The sequence below is a fragment of the Xiphias gladius genome, chromosome 15 (genome assembly GCF_016859285.1).
Source record: "Xiphias gladius isolate SHS-SW01 ecotype Sanya breed wild chromosome 15, ASM1685928v1, whole genome shotgun sequence".
Taxonomy (NCBI): Eukaryota; Metazoa; Chordata; class Actinopteri; order Istiophoriformes; family Xiphiidae; genus Xiphias; species Xiphias gladius.
In genome coordinates this window covers 16,797,208-16,821,918 of record NC_053414.1, presented here as the reverse complement: position 1 = coordinate 16,821,918, position 24,711 = coordinate 16,797,208, and the positions used below count along the sequence as shown (strand labels likewise).

At 41.0% G+C, this 24,711-nt stretch overlaps 3 protein-coding genes and 1 long non-coding RNA gene across 7 annotated transcripts in view; 3 read left to right on the top strand and 1 right to left on the bottom strand.

Moving 5' to 3' along the window:
- The first annotated feature begins 1,090 nt into the window (after window positions 1-1,090).
- On the top strand, window positions 1,091-3,933 carry LOC120799992 (glutamine synthetase-like). Its single transcript, XM_040145674.1, has 6 exons — window positions 1,091-1,259; window positions 1,425-1,571; window positions 1,692-1,838; window positions 2,023-2,144; window positions 3,268-3,467; window positions 3,603-3,933. The coding sequence occupies exons 1-6, from the start codon at window positions 1,091-1,093 to the stop codon at window positions 3,931-3,933; spliced, it is 1,116 nt and encodes a 371-aa protein (XP_040001608.1).
- A 1,507-nt stretch (window positions 3,934-5,440) lies between these two features.
- LOC120799990 (D(1A) dopamine receptor-like) lies at window positions 5,441-7,624 on the top strand. The gene has a single exon (XM_040145671.1). The coding sequence runs from the start codon at window positions 5,441-5,443 to the stop codon at window positions 6,812-6,814; it is 1,374 nt and encodes a 457-aa protein (XP_040001605.1). The 3' UTR covers window positions 6,815-7,624.
- A 7,908-nt stretch (window positions 7,625-15,532) lies between these two features.
- Window positions 15,533-16,628, top strand: LOC120799993. The gene is made up of 4 exons (XR_005708921.1): window positions 15,533-15,762; window positions 15,870-15,939; window positions 16,055-16,206; window positions 16,343-16,628. It is a non-coding gene; the product is annotated as an uncharacterized LOC120799993 (long non-coding RNA).
- A 1,339-nt stretch (window positions 16,629-17,967) lies between these two features.
- slit2 (slit homolog 2 (Drosophila)) overlaps window positions 17,968-24,711 on the bottom strand; it is a 100,544-nt gene continuing 93,800 nt past the window's right edge. For all 4 annotated transcript variants that reach the window (XM_040146495.1, XM_040146492.1, XM_040146494.1 and 1 more), the window contains 5 exons: window positions 23,464-23,594; window positions 23,194-23,348; window positions 21,682-22,036; window positions 21,326-21,540; window positions 17,968-20,114 (listed from right to left, as the gene is read on the bottom strand). In XM_040146495.1, the coding sequence (XP_040002429.1) occupies window positions 19,858-20,114; window positions 21,326-21,540; window positions 21,682-22,036; window positions 23,194-23,348; window positions 23,464-23,594 (1,113 nt within the window). In that variant the 3' untranslated portion in view covers window positions 17,968-19,857. The remainder of the gene's footprint in view (window positions 20,115-21,325; window positions 21,541-21,681; window positions 22,037-23,193; window positions 23,349-23,463; window positions 23,595-24,711) is intronic.

The following is a 24,711-nucleotide window of genomic DNA, read 5'->3' as shown; positions in this document are numbered from 1 at the left end:
ATAAAATAAATTCTAAATTAAACCGACATCAGCCCTGTTTTTTTCCTGCAAACAAATGGTAAGTCTAGCCAAATTTATTTGTACTTTTTTTTCAACCAGGAAAAAACAAAACAATCCTAAAAAACTTGGGAATGCGAAGTAAAAGCAAACACAGTTTCTTAATGTATCTGTATTTCTGGCAGTAATCCTGATGAACTGGTGCAGTATGAACAACTGGCCCAAACAACTTTGTAGCAATGTAGCAGCTTATGGCCTCCAACAACCACCATACCGGACAAAAGGAATTGTGCGCATATATAAAGACACACTATAATCAATAACAAGAAAGAGCTGTGGCATATGATATGATCAAGAAAGAAGGATAACAATACTATAATTCAAAAAGAGATCCTCCTCCTTGGATGACTGGTGCAGTTAACGGGAAAATGGCAATTACAAAAGTTAGAAAGTAAGAGATACAAAATACGCTATGACAAACAGACTGTAAGGCACCAATAGCATTATCACATGTCCGGTACCTGGTCCAGCATTAATAAGTCCACGAAAATAAGTTCAAGGAATGAGGAATGTTTTTTCAGCCACGCACCCTGTGACTTTTATATGCAGGTAATTTTAGATAAATAAATGGATAGATGGGTCTGTGTTTGCGCTCCCTTGTTTCATTTAATTTCATTAAATGAAACATTTAAGTTCCAATATAAGGGACACAATTTAGGACATCCATATGAGGGGTCAGAGAGCAGGTCAGATATGCAAAGAAGGTGGATAGTGTGTGCAATTTAGAATGGGAGTGTGAAAAATTCAGTGTGATGACTACCTCTCCTTTTCCTTAGAAGGATGAAGGTAGACAGGTGAGATCTAGGTAAATAAAGTGAGGCCCTACAGCAAGATTAAGATAGGAGAGTTGTTGCGCAGGTTTTACAATAATTACCCTCTAAATGCATTTGAATATTTGACTTTTTGAATATTTAATGCTTTTGAATATATCCAGATATTTTAGGGGGAACCAAACTGCATTACAATCGTGTTTTTTGATGCAGGAGTGCTGTATTGAAGGAGAAGCTTTTCCAAGAATCTGGAGAAAATCATCATGTCTGTCATCTCTGAGAGCCTCAGTCTTCACAAGATAGTCAAGAAGCACTACCTGTCTCTTGCCAGCGGTGCACAGTGCCAGGTCACATATGTTTGGATTGATGAAGCTAAAGAAAATCTACTATGTAAAACCAGGACTCTGAACAATGAGCCAGCTGGAATCAGAGGTATAGTGGAAAAATGGACATCGAAATTTCCACTTTGTAGTCCTTTAAAGGGCTTTAGGCTGCATTGCAAATGTATTTCAAGATTTATAAATATGGTGCCTGATATGTTTCTGTTTCATATGACTATGTGTTCTCTGTAACTTTCAAAATTTTTATCCCTGACAGATATACCAGAATGGGGTGCTGTGTGGAATGATGGGGGTTCAATCGAAGTCAAGTTGGTCCCGGTCAGAATGTTTAGAGATCCTTTCACTCTCGACCCTAATAAACTGGTGCTGTGTGAAGTGTTTGACAGCAAACATGTTCCGAAAGGTAACAAATTACTCAAAAGTTTCAGCTATGTACACTTTGAGCTTCGGGCATAGAAGAGGCTGATAGCTTGGTGTCCTATTCCTGTCGAGTTTTGGCCTTGTGTTTTACTTTTTCACACAGGAAGTAACCAGCGTTCACAGTGTGTTAAAGTAATGGAAGAGGTTAAACAGTTTCAGCCCTGGTTTGGGATGGAGCAGGAGTACACGCTCTTTGGTTTGGATGAAAAGCCATTTGGTTGGCCTCCTCAGGGAGTCCCATTTAGAAGAGGTGGGATTAAGAATAAACTGAGCCAGAAAAACATATTGTATGTTGAGAGTGTTATGAAAAAACTCACTATTCATTTTTCTAGTTTAAAATGTAATATGTAATATTAGCAGTAACAGTTAAAACTCTTACATTGCTATTTAATTGTACCCTTCCTCACCAAATTTTGTGTTGGTTTTACTCTCAGTGTCTTGTGCTGTGGGCATCAACAAAGTGTATGGAAGAGACATTTCTATCTGCCACTACAGAGCTTGTCTCTATGCTGGTGTAAAAATCGGTGGAACCAATGCAGAAGCATTAGCCTCCCAGGTAAGAACAGGTTGTCTCACTGGTTTTTAACTATTTTATAATCAAATTCAATAATAAAATAGCAATTTCAATTTGTTAAATGCTATTCTACTACTTTTAATTTGCTCATACATTTGTTTGAGCCTAACCAATATGTAAAGCTACACTATCAATATTTTTTATGAGAACAAGGTGGCTTGTGATGACGAATCCACAAAGAATCATCACCCCACTGTTCCTCTCAGCTCTACTGAAGTTTTTAGCTTCTCTCTATTCATTGTTTTGGTTTTACGGTTCACAACTTTACTGTTTTGATTCTGTCTTGTCTCTCTCATCACCTTTGTTTCTAGGTGCAGCAGGTAAATGTTTTAGCCAAAAAGCTGAGGTGCGCCAAACTGCACACAAACAATTTTTGGTAACTAGCTAGTGAGCATAGTGGATTACAGGCCAGATATTTCCCCCACTATTTGGTGGAGATCAAAACAGAGGTAAAAAAGTAGGGTGAATATTGAACAAACATTTGCCAAGTGGCCAGAAACATGACTCCAAGTGCTGATATTTACAGGAAGAGTAATAACCAGTAAGAGTAAGATTAAATAGGCACCTTTTGCCAACATGATAATATGTCAAGCGTGTGATTTTTTTCAGCTTGTTGTGGAGGTAAGCCCCTTAGTAGCTAAAAAGATTAATACAGAAACAACTAAAAGAGCATTTGTGTCCAGGTTAAACCTGCAATAACTGATATTTTGGCCACTTGGGGGCTGTGGAAACAAGTTGGGAACACAACACTGACATGTCATCATGTCATAACAGATTCATGTAGGACTATTGTATTAGACTGTTACTTCTAGTCGGTGTACATAATAAACTGGAAACTGAATGTATATTAGTTCCTGTATTTATACATTCCTGCCTTATGTTGAACAAGTCCAAGACTCTTGTTGTACCAGAATTCACCTTTACTTTGTATATACACATAATATATATACATATACACACACACACACACACACACACACACACACACACACACACACACACACACACACACACACACACACACACACACACACACACACACACACACACACACACACACACACATATATTCCTCTCTGTGATGTTTTTTTGTTTGCCTGATCAGTGGGAGTTCCAGGTCGGCCCGTGTGAGGGGATTGAAATGGGGGATCATCTGTGGATGGCCCGCTACATTCTGCACCGTGTCTGTGAAGACTTTTGGGTTGTTGCCTCCTTGGATGCTAAACCCATCAAGGACCGCATTAACACTTCAGGCTGTCACACCAACTTCAGCACCAAGGAGATGAGGAGCGAAGGGGGACTTCAGTAGGTTTAGACACACACACACTCGCACACACACACACACCCTAACTACAATACACATATTTTTAACTTGATGTGTAGACAATAGCCGTTAAGAATTAGAAGCATAAATAAAAACTGTTCTCCGGGATATTACAGGTACATGGAAGAAGCGATCAGAAGACTTAGCAAGCGCCATCCTCAGCATCTCCGTGTCTACGATCCACATGGTGGCGCTGACAACATGAGACGCCTCACCAGTAATCGCTCTACCTCCAGTTTCCACGACTTCTCAACAGGCACAGCCCGTCGCAATGTTAGTGTTCGCATCCCTGACCATGTTAGTCGCGAGGGCTGCGGGTACTTTGAAGACAGACGTCCTGCGGCCAACTGTGACCCCTACAATGTGACGAGGGCCCTGGTTGAAACCTGTCTGCTGGGTGCCACTGGGGAAGATGACGACGAGGAAAGGGAGACCACGGCTTCCTGAGAGGGGGGGGGGGGGTATCCAAGACACCACAAAGTGCAATAATGTATCCCACACTTTGCATGTAGTCAAGTGCCTTTGTGAAATTTTAAAGAAATCCGACACCTTCAAATGCAAAAATTGTGTCGTTTGAATGAAGTAAAAACTAAATAAATAAATAAAATAAATTCTAAATTAAACCGACATCAGCCCTGTTTTTTTCCTGCAAACAAATGGTAAGTCTAGCCAAATTTATTTGTACTTTTTTTTCAACCAGGAAAAAACAAAACAATCCTAAAAAACTTGGGAATGCGAAGTAAAAGCAAACACAGTTTCTTAATGTATCTGTATTTCTGGCAGTAATCCTGATGAACTGGTGCAGTATGAACAACTGGCCCAAACAACTTTGTAGCAATGTAGCAAGCAGCTTATGGCCTCCAACAACCACCATACCGGACAAAAGGAATTGTGCGCATATATAAAGACACACTATAATCAATAACAAGAAAGAGCTGTGGCATATGATATGATCAAGAAAGAAGGATAACAATACTATAATTCAAAAAGAGATCCTCCTCCTTGGATGACTGGTGCAGTTAACGGGAAAATGGCAATTACAAAAGTTAGAAAGTAAGAGATACAAAATACGCTATGACAAACAGACTGTAAGGCACCAATAGCATTATCACATGTCCGGTACCTGGTCCAGCATTAATAAGTCCACGGAAAGAGGAATGTTTTTTCAGCCACGCACCCTGTGACTTTTATATGCAGGTAATTTTAGATAAATAAATGGATAGATGGGTCTGTGTTTTGCGCTCCCTTGTTTCATTTAATTCCACCGTTCAGTGTTTCCCCTAAGTTCTATTATATTACCCCAAAGTTTTTTCTCCCCCAGGGCGATGTAGTATTTGTTTTATGTGCTTATTTCACTCTTTTTTTCTTATTTTATTGTTGGGTATTTCATTTTCAGTACTTTTATTTTACCCGTTTATTTGATGATAGTTTTGAAATATAAAGCACTTTGTAACCTTGCTATGAAAGCTGCTATATGAATAAAAACGACTCATTTTTGTACTTTGATGTCACCGTGTTAACAGCCCTTTCTCACTTTAAGCAACTCAATCCCAAGTTACAACAAAGCCACTAATGGCATGCCCGTGCGGAGAGGGAATTAGGAGAAATGGGACAAACACGTTGGGATAAGAGGGGGAATATAAAGCGGTAATGCAGAATGAAAGTGAATGAATACAGAGATAATGTAAAATGGTTTGACACGTTTGTCTCTTCTCATATGGCAAACCTCTCTCTTCACTGCGCGTCTCTGCGCCGTGTTGTCAGTCGGGAGCACCAGCTGGTGGTGCCTGTGGTCCCCAGTAAATCTGCTCTGCACTCAGAGCACCAGCGCGGATCGGTCAGGACGCGCGGTCCCCATCCGCAGCGACTTCTCTGGCCCTCGTCTCTTTGTGGTAAGAATGGGTGGCGTCCTTGTCCATTCAGTTTGACTCATGGCCGAGCGCAGGACCGCGCAATGAATAACACAACCGGCTCGGCAGTGGTAGGAGCTGGCAGCCGGGAGCAGTTGCCGGCACACCGAGCTCTAACGGGCTGCGTCCTGGCGCTGCTTATCATTTGGACGCTTTTGGGAAACTTCACGGTGTGCGCAGCCGTTTATCGCTACCGGCACCTGCGCGCCAAAGTGACCAACATTTTCATCGTGTCCCTGGCTCTGTCAGACCTCCTGGTGGCCGTGCTGGTGATGCCGTGGAAAGCTGTGGCTGAGGTGGCCGGTTTCTGGCCGTTTGGAGGGTTCTGTAAGACCTGGCTGGCCTGCGACATCATGTGCTCCACGGCCTCCATCCTCAACCTGTGTGTCATTAGCGTGGACAGATACTGGGCCATCTCCAGCCCTTTCCGCTACGAGAGGAGTATGGACAAGAAAGTGGCCTCGGTTGTGATCGGCGTGACCTGGACGGTGTCCGTGGTCATCTCCTTCGTTCCCGTGCAGCTGAACTGGCACAGGGCGGAGATCGGTGACCCGGCTGGGGAGGATTTGGCGCTCCACGGTGAGGGCGCTGATGGGAGCTGCGACTCCAGCCTGAGTCGCACGTACGCCATCTCCTCCTCCCTCATCAGCTTCTACATCCCCGTGGCTATCATGATTGTCACATACACCCGCATCTACCGGATAGCCCAGATGCAGATCCGGATGATATCCTCCCTGGAGCGCGCGGCGCAGCACGCGCAGAGTTGCCGGTCGGATGTAGCCGAACTCTTTCCACACCTGTGCGCTCAAACCAGTGACAGCTCATACCAGTCTCATATCAGTCTACATTCGGATTCCCAGCGCTCTGACCAGTCACACCGGGAGCTCAAAGTCTCCATCAGAAAAGAGACAAAAGTCCTCAAAACTCTGAGCATCATCATGGGCGTATTTGTCTGCTGCTGGTTGCCGTTCTTTATCCTGAACTGCGCTCTGCCCTTCTGTCCCGGACCAGGGGCCTCGGGGGCCCAGCCGGGCCCCTACTGCGTCAGTGAAAAAACCTTTGATGTCTTTGTGTGGATCGGTTGGAGCAATTCATCCCTCAACCCGGTCATCTATGCCTTTAACGCGGATTTTAGAGACGCCTTCCTGCGCCTGTTGCGCTGCCGCGGACGAGGCTGCTGGGCCGCGGTGAGCGCAGCGGTGGAGACGGCGATGGCGAGCAACGAGGCCGGGAACTTGAAGCAAGAGAGCCCGCTGGACGTGAAGCTGGGCGTCTCCTGCGCCATGAACACCAGGGGGAGTGAGGACAGTGGGAACACCTCGATGACAGTGTGTTATCACAGAGGGACAACCTCAGAGCAGGTGATGGACACTGAGGAAAGTAACGACAAAGACAGACTGACACAGATACCGATATAAGAGCTGTTTTCTAGGGGCTATTGTCTGTGGGCTTTTTATTAATTCATTTTTGTACAAGTTTACTCAACAAAGATTTTGTGGGTTGAAATGTGCATCAGAAAATTTATTGGGGGTTTGAAAAATTCAGTGTGAGGACCACCTCTCCTTTTCCTTAGCAGGATGAAGGACAGATGAGATCTTGGTCAATAAAGTGAGGCCCTACAGCAAGAGTAAGATAGGAGTGTAGTGGAGCAGGGTTTACAATTATTTTTCTGCAGCCTAAGTTAATTCAAGTGAAAAAAAAAGCTCAAAGGGAAATTCCTTTTTATTTTGTATGCGTTACTTATTTGAGTAATTTTCTAAGAAGCAGTAATAAACACCAAAAAGAGTAAGGAAGACACCTATATATGGTCAAAGTCTTGAAAGAAGCTGGGGCAGGTGCAATCATCTCTCTCTCATCTAAAATTTTCACTCTCTCAGTGTTAGAATAGCATAGATGTTGTACTTGGGTGATAAAAAAACTTTAAATTCACATTACTGATGTAATTTCAGGAAAATTCTGTGATGAAACTCAACAGCAAGCAAGTGAAATGATCTCACCCACTTCACTTGAAAAACACTGAAATTTAGATCTACCAGTGAGGATGGGCGTTTTGCAGGATGGCCATTCAAGGCCATGTAGTTGGCTTTGCTCTCTCTCCGCTCCATCATGGAGAGAGAGGCACCAGGGGTCACGATTTCTCTGAATCTCTAGAAATGGGATTACGTAAGTAACTCGCATTAGCACCCATCAGCTGTGCATCTTGTTGAATGCAGTGTGCACTCTGTTTCCCCCCTCCATCTCCCGGAAAAAAAAAAAAAAAACTCAAACATGAATAATTTGTAAAGGTTGTTCCTGTGAAAGATGTCCTGACCAGTGGGAACACGGGCGCTTTTACGGCAACAACTGTAAAAAACACAAGATGTGATTATTGTCTCACTAGTGAGGCTAATGCAGGGACAAGGGGCTACAGAAGTATAGTTGGAGACACTGCCTCATATCCGGCTCTGCGATGAGCTTCCTATAGATTAACATTTGTTCATTTTTGTTTAATGAGACTTCCTTGTTAACGTAAAATATAAAAGTGTGATATAACCTCAAGGAGCCACAAGCCTTAATGGAGCCAACAAGGATTACAATCTCATCCTGAGCTGTAAATATTTTGTTGGTGTTTGTGATTACATTACTGTTACAAGACTGAGATAAATAGTTGTTTTGGGAAATACACTTATTTGCAATCTAGTTGAGAGCTAGATTTGAAGATTTATGTCATTCTCATGTCTGTATGCTAAATATGAAGCTACAGCCAGCAGCTGGCTATCTTAGCTTAGCGTAAAGAGCTAGCTGTTGACCTCGTTTCCAGTCTTTGTGCTAAGCTAAGCTAAGCTAGCTTCACATTTAAAGCAATACTTTGATATTTTGGTAAATACACTAATTTAATTTCATGTTGAGAGTTAAATTGGAATTATACTTCTCTAGGTTAAACCTAGGCAAACATGCACAGGGGTCACTCGGATGTGTTTGTGTCACTGCTTCTTTTAACGTAAACGAACTAGATATAATTAGTTTGTTTACTCCTCCTGACAGGAGCTGAATCAACCTATCAACTTGTCTAAACACACAGGTCTGCACAATGTGTTGCTGAGATGTGGGAGATGTGTGTGTTGGCTCCTCTGTGAGCCACTGCAACCTACTGTTACCCATAACACCCTTCTTTGTGTAGGCTCACAGAGACATTTACATGTACTTTTGGAGAAGCATAATTCCAGCTTTAGTTGAGAAGACTGTAATGTCTGCACTATAATTATGAAGTTTCTGTCAGCAGCCAGTAAGATAAGCTATCATGGCTCTGTCCAAAGGAAACAAAATCCATCTACCAGCGCTGCTAAATCTGACTAATTAACAACACATCACATTTATTTAATTTGTACAAAAAATTAAGCGTCTACACTTAGGTTTTTTTGTACCAATTAAACTAGTATGACACATCGTGTTAAATTGGAAACTCAAATGTTGACTTAGTTATATTTTGTTTGACAGAGCCAGACTTGTTGCACAGATTTTCTCATCTAACTCTTGGCTTAGAGTAAATCATCAGATTTCCAAAACTGTCAAACTCTTCCCTTAAATTACACATATGATGGATCAGTGCAACAACTAATAAGAAGTCCTAATTTCCATTTTCACTGAAAACGTACTAGGTTAACACATGTATCATCTGTATTGGGGAACAGTGAGAACATGTTTGTGTCTGTGTTTATTCTGATGCAGTAGTGAGAAAACGCAGAGATGGCACAGTATTACTGTGTAATTGTTTCAGATGGGGAGTGTGTGTGCAACCTTCTATGGGCTTGTAACCCCGCATAGAACATCCATCAGCTGCAGGCATCTCCAACGGTATGTAAGAATAGTCACCATATGAAAAAGGATTAATAAAACAGAGGTCAAATAAATTTTTAATAATCTGCCTCCCATTTACACAAGTTACATGTAGGTTACTGAGTGAGAAAAGTCATTACGGGCCTGGCTCGAGCACCATTCAGAGAGAAGTGTGCGGGGGTCCTTTCAATGAGGAATGAAAAAAAACGATTACATCTATTAATATTGATTAGATAAGGACTGCTCTTACTTAATTTTTTCTCCATTTCACTCTTATGTCACCTAAAAGGAGCCTACTGCATGAACATGTCTCCCATGGTAGTTGTGTTCAACCAGGGAACCTGTTAATGGAGCACACCTGCCCACCTTAAATGTGTGAGAGTCAAATGAGCTCTGGAGGCAGAGAGAGACGAACAGTTTCAGAAAGAGCTGTTAATCCATTTATATACTTCAGGAGGGAGAAGTAAACCAACAAAGGTACTGTAAGTACTGCTCTGAGGCCTCAGCATACAGAGATATTCAAGAGGATTTTTGGAACTCTATTTATATATTTATCCCATTTTAACAAGACAAGATTACTAGATGGGGTCAAAAGTGGTATTAAATCAAAAATAAAAAAAAACAAAAAACCAAAAAAAAGTCATCACTGCCCATGTATAGTGTAGACTTCGAGACTGTCCACCATCAGTTGTTTAAGCAAATGCCCAAAAATGACATGATTATGTTGAAGTTGGGTGTTTGGATGTGTCAACAAAATGTTGCAGAATGCTGTTTGTTTCACGTTTCCTATGCCAACAGTCAACATCAGTCTCTTTTAACCATGGCCAAGGCCGTTCCCTAGCCTTGACAAAGTTATTTTAACCCAAACCCTGACGTTTCCCTAACCCTAACCAGACTTTAACTATAGTGATGTAAGATCAGAAAATCCATTCACATGGTTGCTAGATGTCCTTATAAAGTTAATTTAATCATAGGTCATTTTTAGGCTTTTTCACACGAAAGATTTTTTTTTTTTCTTGGGAGGAAAATCACAGGGAGTAAACTATATTATATATTTTGTGTGTCTTTTGTTTACATTATAAGTTTATTCAACAAGTCTTTTTGGCTCATGACCCTTTGGAATGAAGAATCAGCTAGTTGCGGCTCCTTGTCACAGGTTAAAGGTCAATGAGTTGTGAGCAGCCCAACCAAAAACATTGAACTCAGGATTTTTCCTTTTCTGACTGCATTGTTTGAATGATTTGTAGAGGTGTGGAGTGGTGAAACTGTCCAGTATTTCACAAGAAAAAAAAAAAGGAGATAAAAAAAAAAAATCAGAAAACTTAAAAACTTCGTGTGTTCCAGGCTTTTTTTTCTCATCTTGATGTCCCTCCGATTTATCTTTCAACCTCTTATGGCAGTGTTTCCCAAACCTTTCGACTTATAACCCCTTAAAATGAAACCGCGTCTACTTGTGACGCCCTGCTCACAGTTGAATGAGTTGAGACCAATTTTCTCAACTAAACTTCTCAAATTGTCTCACTTGAAAAACTGCTTCAAGGCCAAAGTAGAAAAAAAAAATTATATTTCTTAAAAAAAAAAAAAAAAAAAAAGGCAAACACATGTCCAAAGAATGTACACAATTTTTGTAGCAGAAAGGTGTTTTTTCTCCTCTTTTACCGTGAATAATTTTTTGACTGCACAGATTTATCTTGTAGACCCACTGGAATTTGGAAACCGCTGCTTTGGCAAAAATGTTTTTGTACATTCATGTAGATTCATCTCACTAAATATAGAGCAAAATAATATCAACATGTCAGGCACTTTAACTGTTGCATCTCAGTAAAAGCAAATCACTTAACAATCAGATTAGTTTATAGTCATGACTTTCAAAAGGGGTAAGACAGTTTTGAAAGCACTGATTTTAGAAACCATAATTTGAACAAATATAAAAGTTGTTTTCCAGTTTAAATAACAAATATCCGTACAAGTATCTTCATGGTTGTGAATGTGCATTTTATATGTCATATACAGGGATATTGGCTATTGGATTTGCTTTACCTCCCATTTGCTGTCTTTTCTCCTTCTATCCACTTGGTGAAGTCTTTTCCATCTGAAAGACTTTATAATCCCCTCTGGTCTCTTTGGGGACATTGGATCAGGTCGTTGCTTTGTTTCCCCAAATAATCCCGGTACTCCAAAGGGAGACGTCCCTGGTCTCAGCATTATAAAAGATATTATAAGAGATATATTTTTACACAGATTTAGTCCTCTTACATAAATGATCAAATGCTTTATATACACTCAGAGCAAGTCTGAGAACTGAACGATGTGTTTTATTTAGGAATATGTGCATTCAAGTCAATGAATCTGAATGTTTCCAGCAGAAAAATTAAGTAGGTCAGATGATATGAGAAAAACGGACAAGACTGAAAAAGGAAAAAGGAGATGTACGGAGGAAAAAGAGAGCGAGAGAGTGTGTGTGTGTGTTAGACACAGTGTGAACTATAAACTATGAATACAGATGATACGTAAGAATTCAAGAGAGAAATATGGAGATTTTTAGGGTCTGGGGAAATCCAGGTTCATAAAAAGGTTACAGTGAAATTTAAAATAACTACTAACAACTATTAACCCCTTCAAACCCTGCATCTGTTCTAATTCCACTAGAAATTCAGTTTAAATTTTATTTATATTAATATTATATATATATATATATATATACACACACACACACACACACACACACACACACACACATATACACACAGCAAGAGGACAGCAAAGCAGGCAGACTTTTTCGCCTCCTGAATATTAATTTATATACATGCATAATCTCACTTCCTTGAGCTGAGTGTATTATTACCATACAACATCAGTTAATTTGCATCTTTCTTCAATCTTGAAAACACAGGACATCAGTTCTTTTTCTTCTTCTAATAGTCACTGTAGAATGTGTCAAGTTAATATTCACGTTACCAAATTAATTCAATAATAGTTCACTTACTGTAAACAGTATACAGCTACAGAGGTTATTGGCCCATTAACAACCATGTGTACTACATTTGAGATGCCTCAGGATGAAGTCACTCAATATCTAAACCATATAAGTATTATGCAACGTGCCACATTGAGATGTTTGACCTGATGGAAGACACGACCAGCATATAATAGACTTTGTGGTTTTCAAGAAACTCTGCCTGGGAGACATCAGAACTCTAACCGACCTCAAAACAGCTATAAGACACAAATATAGGGACAAATCAGTTAAAGCAACTTCTCCAATAGTGTTCTTGTTTTAAAATAACAAACTCTTAAAGTTTAAAGTAGTAAAACAACCTATTTTGGGCCTACACATATTTATTGATATTAACACATAACAAGCATTATTGGGAAAATCCATTGTAATGTTTGTAACAATTCATACTGTGTCACTCAAAATGTCCCTGGTACCGTAGACATGAGTTTATATGTTGTTTTAGCCTCATTTCTACATGGGACAAGGCAAAGAAAAAACTGAGTGGAAAGAAAAAGCTCTGAAAAAAAGAGATGGAAAAACACATGGAAAAGGGCAAGAAGAAGCCACAGTTAATTATCAAAATTCTTTATTAATAAGAAGTGAATATTTCCATCAGACAGCCACATGTGGTCGGTGCAGCTGGGAGCGCACAGCTGGCTGCTGGTTCTCATTGCTGCCGCTCCCTGAAGCAGCTGAATTATTAGTGCAAGGCGTCAGAAAGCCTGCCACCCCACTCTCACAGTTTCCGTCCAACCTCTAAAAATAGATCTGAGAGCTCGAGAGGGACCGGGAGAAAAAAAAACGTTGTCAGAAAACAGTCCCGATGCATTAAAGAAGACCGGGAACTCTAGTGGCAGAGGTCAGTAATTGCATTCAATGAGATGCATTACAGGATGTAAGTTCAGTCAACTAAAACCAAAACCCCGTATTTGTGCAAATGCAGTTTTTGAAGAAGCAGAACGGAATCGTTGAGAATGTGTCAGTGCAGCCTTTACTGTGTCAATAAAAGAGTTTTTCAGTCAAAGAGTATAAGAATTGTCACCAACCTCCAGCTCACTGGTGGTCGTTTTTGGGTTGAGACTGGTCATAAACATTTCTTCATAGTTTTTGAATACTGACTGAAATATTTTACCATTGTAGCTTTCAGGCTGCAGCAAATAAAATATTGTTCTACTGCAGAAAGTGTGATAAAGTGTGGAATTGAACTGAACTTTGAAGCAAATGCATGAATATGCAGTGACGTCTTTCAAAACTTGAAAGCTTTCATGATTTGGATCCAATTTGTTGGACCCAGAGAATCTTGGTTAGAGGCATTACGACCGGCTGTATTGTATTTGCTGTGGTTCTATTATTTGATCAAGTTTTTTGTGAAAAAGCTCAGTCTGACAAGAGAGTTGAGAGTAGAGAGGGTCTTGGCAGCTGCTGCATGCCGAAATTTTTTGGTTTGGCGAGATTCACGCTAGGATCAAGTTGGAAACAGACTGAAAATACACTGGAATAATTAAGTGCTGTTATTTGCGAGAGCAGCGCTCAAAGTATCCCTTCGTATTTTCATTACACTGACTGCAGTTATGAACAGAAAATGGGCTGCCTTTGCTGTCAGTCTTCTGTCGACAATCATGGCTTCTATCAGTGCAACCACGGATTTACCGAGTCCACTGCAAACCTAAAAGATGCGTTTGTCATTTCGTGAATCATTTGCTGTTCATGATATTTAGAAATGTTCTCATTGAAAATTTGTTTACAGTTATAATCGTTTACACATCGCTTCTTTCTCAGCCACTGAGACTTGGTTCATTATCAGCGAGACATCAGTAACACACAACACACTAAATCATTACACTTTCTTTACTAAGCAGTTTACTTAACTTCAAATCCCTTTGTGCATTGGTGTTAAACTCTGACAGATTTTGAGATATATATGTGTACACACACACACACACACAGACACACACACACACACACACACACAGCTTATTATTTACTTACAACTTACTAGTGTGTGCCAGGTGTGTATGTGATATCACATAGCATCTTAAATGTCTAAATATGCTTAACATGTTTTCCACAGAGATTGTTAACCCATATATATCTTTGCTGTTGGTGGTTTTGGTGTCAGTGGACCATGTATCCTTTGCAGCTGCTCCTTCCTCACAACTAGGTAGAACAAAAAGGTTTTAACAAAAAGGCTTTGGCGTGACTGTCCCACTAGGTGGGGCTACGGCCCCAGGTAGGCAGCTCTGTGTATTTTGTCCCGGGAGCCTGTGACCCGCAATGTAGCAGGGAAAGCAGCTGCATGCAGGTGGCTAGTGGTTTGTAAATGTTTGAAAAAGGTAGCAGCTGCTTTCAGTTTACAGTTATACCACAACGATCTGTTTTGGCTGCCTCCAGGGGCCAAAGGTTGACTGAGGAGGCTGCATTAATAATAACAAGAATAATAATTATATATTACTATTTTTATCTTTATTATTATAGTAACGCTTCCTTGTTAAATAGCATTTAATTGGTTGAATGTAGACTACTATCACACACTCCAGTGCTTAGCCCCTGCGTGTAAAGACACAGTGGACAGGGGAAAAGGCCCGGGCGTGACACGCGCCGCTCACGGTCCCGTCAGAAATGTCTCCGGCAGCCGGAAAGAGCCGGAACGCGCAGCAGCCTCCTGCCTGTCCTGTCAGACGGAACTAAACTTTTAGCCTCTGAAATAGGTTTTTCAGACAGCTCAGGATTTATCAAGATGACGGCTGCTTTCCTCCAAATAGTTTCACTGGATTGCGTGTGTGTGTGCGTGTGTGTGTGTGTGTGTGTGTGTGTGTGAGTGAGTGTGAAACAGCTGACCCTTTCTGCCCAAACTTTGTCAGATGTGCACGTCCGAAACAGCAGACAAACAAAAAAAAAAAGAAAAGAGAAAAAAAGGGCATTACCTTTTACTACATCCAGAAAGCTACTTTTTCCGCTGATACCACTCACTCCGAATGTGGCACCTCCCTCGGCCCAGTCCAGAAGACTGTTCAATGTTCAAGCCCCTCGGCTGGTCTGGTCCCACATGTCTCTCTCGGAGCTTCCCTGATCTTCGGGCCCTGCGGCCGAACGGACCTTTCAGCAGCGAATCGATTCTGTTTTCAGCGAGTTGTTCGCCTACATTAGCCACTGCTGCTGCTAGCCCGGGCTAACAGCTAGAAAACTGGCGGGTGTATCCGGTTGGTTGATCAGCTTGATCACTCGCACGCGCCCGCCCGCATTAGCAGCGTTGCCAGGTTTCTCCGAAAACCTCTTTATTAGCCTGAAACGAATAGGAATATTGAGGGAGGAAAAAAAACAAAACAAACTACAACAACAAGAAAACGTCCACACTATGATGATGCTGGCCCAAATTTTGTCCACCCATCCAAGCTCATTTTTACCGACTCAATCCATCGTAAAGATGGCCGATTGAGCGGGTAATCGCCCAATCTGGCAACGTTTCTTGGCCGTAAAATTCCCGCTCCAAACCGACCATGTCGAGCACGTACAGCCGTCGGGCTGACAAAAGCACGGCCTTCGGGCACACAGGTAAAAGACGTTAGGCATCGTGCATTGCTGAAAGTTACAAACACACAACACAAGAGTAACAAAAACGATTTTCAATAAAATATGCATTTCTCAATCGGAATTTGCAGGAGGGGCGGCGCCCCGGGGCCCTTAAGGGACCCCACGACCCTCGGTATTACCTGTTTCCATTAGGTGTAGGTAATAAAAGACGCACATACACTACATACAGATTCCTATAATGCTCACGCACTGTACTCTCCCACACTGCTGCTATCAAAGTCTCTTGTTTTAACGAAGTTGGATTTATTTTCAGCAAATGAGGAGCTCGCTCCCACAGAAAGCACAGAGGAGGCGACCAGAACCTCACTGGGACAAACTCTGAATATCTGAAGCAACAGAGTAAAAGATCAAGATATGTTGCAAGGAGCTGTAGAGAGATCAGGGACAGATATGGCGAACAAGAAGGTAAATGGCAGTTTCATTTAACAATACTTTCACATTTAACAAATGTTACTGATTAGCAGTCTGTCATTAAGTGTTGCAATCCTTTCAAAAACATATGTATTTAATGAAATTGTATATGTGTATTTCCTCCCAGCAGCATTTACTAAGAGATGACTGAGTCTTCTGCTTCACTGTTCCGCCGCTGAGAGGATTATTTGAACCTGTAGTTTACACCACACATCATGTCAGTCAGCAATCGCTGTTGTAGCCATTTAGATGTCAGTTCAGGTCAAGTCAGGTTTATTTGTTTAGCTCTTTATCACAATGTTATTGAGAATGAGCCTTGTGTTTCTGCTTGTGTGATAGGCCCTAAAAAACAGAACAGAGTCATTTGTAGTGAAGCCACACGCCAGCAGATGGAGTTATTAAGCGACATATTCAAATAAAATAGTTAACATTTTGGAAGGTTTTTGAGTTGAGAGTGTCTTTAGCTCCTTTAGTGTGTTTGCAGTTGCTCAAAGCGCCCATTTGTGGTATACTTTCTGTCCACTGACCTGTATCAAACACAAAATGTTATTTTAGCTAAAAAAAATGCCCTCTCAGAACCTTCGACTGAAACATTTATATATCTGACCTCTGTCATCCTGCGATGCCCTGTGTTCATCTCTCCTGTCAACTAACTATATGAATGAGGTTGTTGGTTGAGAGATCTATCTATCTATCTATCTATGTATTGGTGAATGGAGTTAACTCCTGTAAATGTTTTACCTACTGATTTACTGTATACGGCATACAGTAAAAAAAAATAACACTGGTGAATAAAACACTTACACCTCACTTCTGTTTTCAGCTACAAAGACCTGCTTAATTATCTCTGACACGAAGGGAATACGACAAAATGGGAAGTAACACACCAAACAGAAAACATTGCCATCTGTTTTCTAATGCAGAGCTGTTTACTTCATATCCTGGTGGATTTTGGTGCCAGCTTCAGTGACTTGATTTGCATGATGTAAGACTCAGGAACGAGGACAGATAAAGCTGGGAAGTAACGTAATGGTCAAGAATTGACTACAACACATCTTACAGCGATCAACACAGGTAGGAAATAGATATTGTGTCACAGAAATAGGCGCTGTGTGGATAGGGGATATGACAACTTAGTAACAAAGTGCCGTTCAGTCTTAATGTACTGTAAGAGTTATACGGATGAATGTTCCTGTCTCCACATCTGTTACTATATTTTCTGAATTATGGAGAAAAACTTGATGCTGGCTCTGAAACCTGAAACCAGATTAAACAATTCTTTTAATCTCTGGAAAAAAACAAGTTTTTCTTTCTTAAACCAAATTAGATTTTGATTTGATTTTGGTAGATGTCTGGGGTTTACATTTTTTGTGTCTGTATGGGATAACATACTTACATACATACAAATATGGTTCATATAGTTTGAATGTATTTAATATTTTTTTCTTACAGATATGTTACACCGTATACTTTTGTTTTTGGTGGTTTTGGTGTTAGCGGAACATGCGTTGTTTGGAGCCGCTCCATTAGAAATTGGTAAAACAGCAAACAAGAAATTTCCTATATATGCCGATGCACTGCATTTTCCTACCTATTTAACTTTCTTATTTTACGATATTTGGCTTTATTTTCAGTAAATGAAGAGCTCACTCACACATGGAAGATGTCTTTAATTAATTCAATGTGTTTCATGCAGTCCCATCAAAACACATTTTGAAGAAATATTTTATTGTACAACTCAACAAAAATGGGTATTTTCATCAACAACATTTACTATAATATTTCCAGATTGGTTGTATTACCTCACCACTACTAATGGCATGGTCTATAAGACTTTCTGTGACATGACCACTTTGGGAGGCCGCTGGACATTGGTGGCGAGCGTCCATGAAAACAGGATGAAGGTCCTGCTGTATTCTCCATTTTATATACAGTATCCTAAAAGAATAATGCAAGGTTACTGTCTTCGTTGTTGTGCTTCAAAACTCTATTAATCCTTCTTTTCTGTATGTCATGGGGAACATCTCGGACTTGGACCTCTTAGTGTGACAAAAAAGGCAAAGGTGAGAAGTGTGAGGTAAATATTGTGTTTAATAAACAAACATCAGTCAGGGAACTGACATTAGTCTGGGGATGGAGAAGGGGGGAATATAAAGCACAATGCACATGTGTAGAGGTGAGGGGAACATGTTTATCTGTTACACAAGGTGCCCCCGTACAGTAGGAGCAGGAAGTTTCTATATAACATACAGATCAGGATCCAAGTCTACGGTACAAAAACTTAGCAGCAACATGTTAACATCGGAGACCAGGGGGCTAACAAAGTAGTTTCATTTAGAAAAAGTCACAGTATTCTTAAAGCATAAATTTGTTAAAAAGGTAAAAACAGTTCTAAGCATCCTCTAGGGTCAATGCTACTCACAAGATCTGTGTGTGAAATACATAGGTAGGGAAATTATCTATACATTTATACTCTAATATAAAGACCTTCTGGTAATGGCACAGTACAAACTCTCAGGAAACGCGACAAAAATATACAATGTCTTCACGTCACATTTGCAGATTAAAATGTAACTAAGGTCTCTGGCAAGCACAATAGTTTCAGTGATCAAAAAACAACTTCTCTTCAACCAAAATAAAGGACACCATTTTGTTAGTTCAGCTATCTTGACAGATTATGTCTTTTTAATACAAAAATAAGGACAAATATAAATTAATATATATTAAAAGAATCAGATTGATACATGGGGGATCTACTGAATAAGTACAGGTATTTATGGTACAATAAATACTTGTCATTCATGACTGGGGGTAGATAAACAGAGAGTAGTGTATTTAACCTGGCAGGTAATATGTTTGACTCTTCTACAGGTGAGAGCATATGCATGTGTGTGTGTGTGTGTGTGTGTTTGTGTGTTGTTCAGTAGCTGTAAAAAATACCACAAGTTTGAGCACAGCTGTGTGTAGGATCGTGCACACAGTCTCAGAGGGTTCAGGAGGTCTGTTAAGGGAGACTGCACGCTACAGTGGTGGTTTCTCGTGTTGTAGGGGGTTATCACTGCCCGCCCTCTCCCACGCCTCAATGCAGCTCCTCCTAGTGGTGAGTCTGTGGTACTACCAGTTAAGGTTACTCCTAAAACACACAACTCACAGACAGGAAGCAGGAAGTCTACAGGAAGCGGTCAGCCGTCAGTGACCGTTCAGTCCTCCAGGGAAGAGACAGTGTGGCACACCATTGGAGTCATCATGACCAACAAAAAGAAGTAGATCTAAGGAAAAAGTCAACTCTTGTGGGTTTTTTTTTGTCTTTTTCTCCACTTCATAATAAAAAATAAGTCTGTTTTTGTACTTTACAATACAATTCAACATCCCCACCGAGGAAGCATCAATCATCAGTCCAGCACTGACAAGAAAAGAAACTCTTTTTTAGTTGTTTCTCTTGTTTTTTGACTTTTTTTCAGGGTTTAAAAAAAAACAAAACAGGGTTGGTGGGGGGGAACTGTAGAGGTTGGAGGGTTTTCTCAGGAAGAATCGGGACCTTGGACAAAGGGGGACAAGGATCAAGTAAGGCGGGCAGGAACACAGAACATATCTGGAGAGGAGGACATCTGCCAAGGGTATTGTCTTGTTTTTTTCTTTCTTTTTTTATGAGGAGCACTTTGTACAGCCACACTTGACCACTTTCTCCACTTCCTGGACAAAAGAAGAGCCGTCAGTGCACTGGAAAGTGTATTTCCTGCGTTTGCTGCGGAGGGGGGTGCAGCAGGTGCCCTGTCCTTCTGCTCCCCCCGGGCAGCTGCCCCGACACTCTAAACGGGAGACCTTCTCCTGGGTTTGGCACGCCGCGTAGCCTTGCTGTCTCTGGTAGACATCTCGGACCCGTTCCCCTCGGCAGGCCACCTCTGCAGGGATGAGCGAACAGACTGGTTACAAGTTATCCATTCTTTTACTGATGTGCTGAGGCGACAAGGATGATTGATGATTACAGAAGTTAACTCGATGGTGAGAACAACATCGTAAATCAATAGTGGACGTAGACAGAAGAGGTAGAAGAGGACAGTAAGAGGAACCAAAGGGACACGTAGACACAGTCCCAGGACAGTGGCAATGAGCTGCTCTTCACTGGAGGTGGGGAAGTTAACCACAATTTAGTCCTTATCAAGGTTGAGGACTAATTAGTTGGGTTGGAAAATCTAGGTTTGGTTACCTTCCCAACCTCTGATAAAGAGCAGTGCACAGCTGCCTCCCTGAGCTTTTCTATGGTAACCATCTGGGACCGTCTCCAAGCAGTGGATGAAATAGTCCCGAATGGAGATAAGGGACACCATGATTGATGACACACTGCATAAATCCCTCTCTACAAACAAGCAAATTATGCCGTAATGAAGTGAAGTTATCTGGTAGAGAGAAATGTCAATTACAAATTGAATATCTTACTAAGAAGAAACAAGACAAATTACCTTAAAAATGTTTAATTGTCCAATGCAAATGGCACTTGGAAAGATTTTCTTAGATAAGAATAAATAAGAAATAGTTATCTTAAAATAAGATGACATTACTTCCTTAAATTATAATATCATTTTTGCAGTGCGAAATTTGAAAAAACTACTTTAGCTATATGTTGCATGAGGGGAAAACAAGGGGAAGCAGTGAGTGGAGGTATTTTGGGTTGCATTGGATGGGAACCAAGTAAAAGGGGCAGACGGTAAAACGTGACCAGGCAGTCTCACCTGAGTAACCTCCCGTGTGGGATTTAGAGAAGGCTCAGGAGATGCTGAGTTGAAAAAGCAACAGGGTTAGAAGTGTTAACGCAGAAACACTAAACACTGTTAGACACACACATACTGCTGAGAGACTTTAAATGAGAGTTTACAAGCAAACAGCAAAGCAGAAGTTTAGAAGAGGTTCTGTAAAGAGAAACATGCTCCAGATTCAAAGCATTAGATAGTAATTTTAGAAAAATGTGAGAGGTCAGTTTACTGGACACACAGGTTATAATTTCTGCACACAGACACATCCAGCATACACATAGGATTTCCATTTAAATTTGGAAATCTGTGAAGAGAACAAGTGTCAGAACGGAGGTCAGTGTATGCATCCATGTTTTTCTCACCTCTGTCGCACGCCTCTCCTGTATATCCACTGTTACACTCGCAGTATGCTTTACCCAGGCCCGACACTCTGCATTTGCCATGTTTGCAGCGAGACAGACCGCAGGGGTTAGTTGCATCCTGGTCCTGCTCATCACAGAGTACGCCGGCAAAACCGGGCTGGCAGCGACAGGAGTAGGAGTAGGAGTTGATTGGAAGGCAGGTACCGTGGATACACCTGTTGGGTGGAGGAGGGAGAGACAGGGAAGATAAAGATGTAGACAGATACAAATTTTCCAATTTTCGATCCGAAAGCCTAAAATACTAGTACTGTAATCGTTCTGGTTTTAAAGTCACACAAACACAAAAAACCACTTACTTATTGCCATCACAGGGGTTGTTGACTTGTTGGTCACACAGTGCTCCCGTCCAGCCTGGGTGGCAAGTGCAGGTGAAACCGCGGTGGCCTGTTGCGTGGCAATCACCCTGGATGCAGGCGCCTCTCTGGCATGGCTGGCAGCCTGGCTCTACCCCGTGGCCCAGCCACTGTCTGGTGATGCTCTGTGCAGTCCCAGAGCCTGGAGCCCCTGGACCCAGCCCGGCCCCCAGGTCCTGGAGTTTCCCATTAATGTACAGGTTTCGGAGGCAGCCGTGGAAGCTGGTGCCGTTGCGTCCACCGGAGCTGTGCTGTAGGGCCGAAAGACCCCCTGAGGCTGAGGCACGCTCTGGCATCCCTGGTCGAAGAAAGGAGTGATCAGAGAGATCAGATCACTAATGCAGAGACACAATATCTAAATATATGTCAGAAGCACACAAAGTAAATAAAAATCAGATGTTCTTTTATTTATATAGCAGCTTTTGCGTAAGATTGGAAGTTGAGGTGATTAAAGAAACAGTAAGGGGACAGATGAATTAAACAGTAAAACCAGATGTACTATTTATGTTGATGCTAAGCTAAAATATATTTTGGATTTCGTTTTAAAATGATGACTGACTTGGCTGAGGGAACAACTAAAATGTCCATGCCAGAGGATCAGATGTGATCACTAAGGGGCACACGATGAAACACGTCTTACATATACCTATTGTAGTCCACTGACAGATTGAAATCACACAAACTTAAAACCAGTTATAAACCAACCAGTGAACAGACTCAAAATGTGTACTCTGTGTGCTCCCTTTCTGGTCTCTGTCAACACATGTGCCACAGTGTTTTGAATAAATCTGAAATTCATCTCTCTCTTGGGTACTCCACTAAGAGAGCCTTGCAGTAATCAAGACAGCCAGTGATAAAAGGGTTTCACCTTTCCGTGAGAAGGGGCTGTACTTAGGCAAAACCCCTAAGACGATTAAAGGTACTTTTAGTGATATTTCTTGTGAGTTTTGAATTTCAAATCAGGATCAAAATGCAAAACAAGGTTACTTGTGGTGTGATGTTTTGTGCCAGGGATTTTGATTTAGTCTATCTGAGCCCTTGCTCCAATAGAAAACAACCTTTTTCTTAATTCTGGCCATCTGTGTGACCATCGACGCACTTAACCAGCAAATAATCAAACATACAACAATGGAAAAAGACAAAATTGAGGAGAGCAACTAAAAATCTGCCTTATGTCCCATTATTATGATATATTTATCTCACCTAACCAACAATGTGAATCAGGCAAATGATCCACAAAAAATGTAAATTTTTTACTTTATAGCTTTGAGGAATAAGCCAGACTTTCCTGATGAATAAATGTATGTATGCAGCAAGGAGCTTAGAATCTAGTCGGATAATCCTCCGTGACCTGCAGTGGAGCAATGAAATATCTATCGTATGTTTGTCTTGAGTCATTCACACAGACACATGCACACATAAGCACATACACACACACTGTGTTTGGGCCCTTACCTCCCAGGTAAAGTGGGGAATCTATGTTGAGTGTGGACTGTTTGCTGATGGAGGTGATGGATTTGGGCGGCCCGCCGTCAATGGACAGAGACAGAGTCTGGTCTGATGCTACCAACTCCACCGCATGAAAACTACCATCATTCACCGTCTCCACACTGAGCGAGAGAGAGAAAGGAGAGATTTTTTCCATACGTTTGTATCATCCATCAGGTCGAAGTGGCATCAATGACAGTGTTGATGTCTGACATTTCTGCTTGTATTAGTATGTACCTGTATATAGCAGAAGGAGGGTAGGACCCAGTATCGTAGCTGACCCTGAGGCGTCCCCTGTATAACTCCATGGCAATGTGATCATTGTCACCTTTATACAACAACACGCCACTGTCCTCATCTGTAGCAATCTGAAAACACAGCAGGATGTCCGTGTAAATGACCTTATTAACAGTGTTAGAGGAAGTATTCATATCCTACTTGAACCTGCAATAGTTTTTTTTCAGTCACAGTTGCTTACTTACACATCCAGCAGTTTTATATGGATCACCATTGTCATTCATTTAGAGTTTCTGGCCACAATATTTTTTCTCTTTTAGCTCTGTTTTTGGTCTCTACCAACTCCTGAATGAAATATCTGCCACTTTAGCTGCTATTTGCTCCACTGTGTTCACCCACTACTTGCTGGCAGTGTCTGTCTGCTGTTTGGTGCTGAGCAGGTAGTGTACAGGAAGCTTTTGGAGATATTTCACTGAAAATGACGCTATGAGAGTGGCAAGGGTGACCCCTAACAGTAAAAAATGAGCTGAAGAATAAAGCTCCATAAAAGCTGAGGGGAGGTGCGGATTCAGGTGATAATTCTCTCTAGGTTAATCACTACAAACTACCTTTTTCTTTTATTGTTTTCAAATTGTCATTTCATAAATTTTTATTATAAAAATATCAAGTTAATGTACTTGTACATAAAAAATATCGACTTATGTTGGTATGTACTTTATTAGGTATGTAATACGGCAGAACTTTTGTGTCGTAGCTGGTTGAAGTGGAGCTAGTTTAAAATACTTTAAATAAAGTTAGGTAGTTTAGTCCAGGGGTTCCCAGTCTAGGGGCTGGACCCTCTTCAAAGGTTCACCAAATAAATCTGAGGGGTTGTGAGATGATTAATATGAGAGGAGAGAAGAAAAAAATTCTGCTACAAAAATTTGTATTTTTTTTTTAATTTTCCTCTAATATTTGCTTTTTGAGATATTGGAAAATTGTACCTCTTTGGGGCTCAAAAATATTAAATGAAATCATCAGAGAAGTTTAGATGTGAAATGTCTCCTTGGTTGAATTGCTGCCATCTCATAGACATCTGAAATATGACAAGGGCCCCGACGACATTGTTTGTCATTAGAGGTCAAAGGACAAAAAGGCTGGGAACCACTTGCTTAATATACTACAATGCATTTTTTTTTATAAGCCTATCATGTTTTTAACAATCTTAATCTGAAAGGTAACTAGGAGCTATGAATGTCAAATAAATGG

Coding starts and splice junctions, on each gene's coding strand:
- LOC120799990 (XM_040145671.1), top strand. CDS start 5,441: ATGAATAACACAACCGGCTCGGCAGTGGTAGGAGCTGGCAGCCGGGAG.
- LOC120799992 (XM_040145674.1), top strand. CDS start 1,091: ATGTCTGTCATCTCTGAGAGCCTCAGTCTTCACAAGATAGTCAAGAAG. Junction 1,572..1,691: donor CAGCAAACATGTTCCGAAAG/GTAACAAATTAC, acceptor TTTTTCACACAG/GAAGTAACCAGCGTTCACAG. Junction 2,145..3,267: donor CAGAAGCATTAGCCTCCCAG/GTAAGAACAGGT, acceptor TTGCCTGATCAG/TGGGAGTTCCAGGTCGGCCC.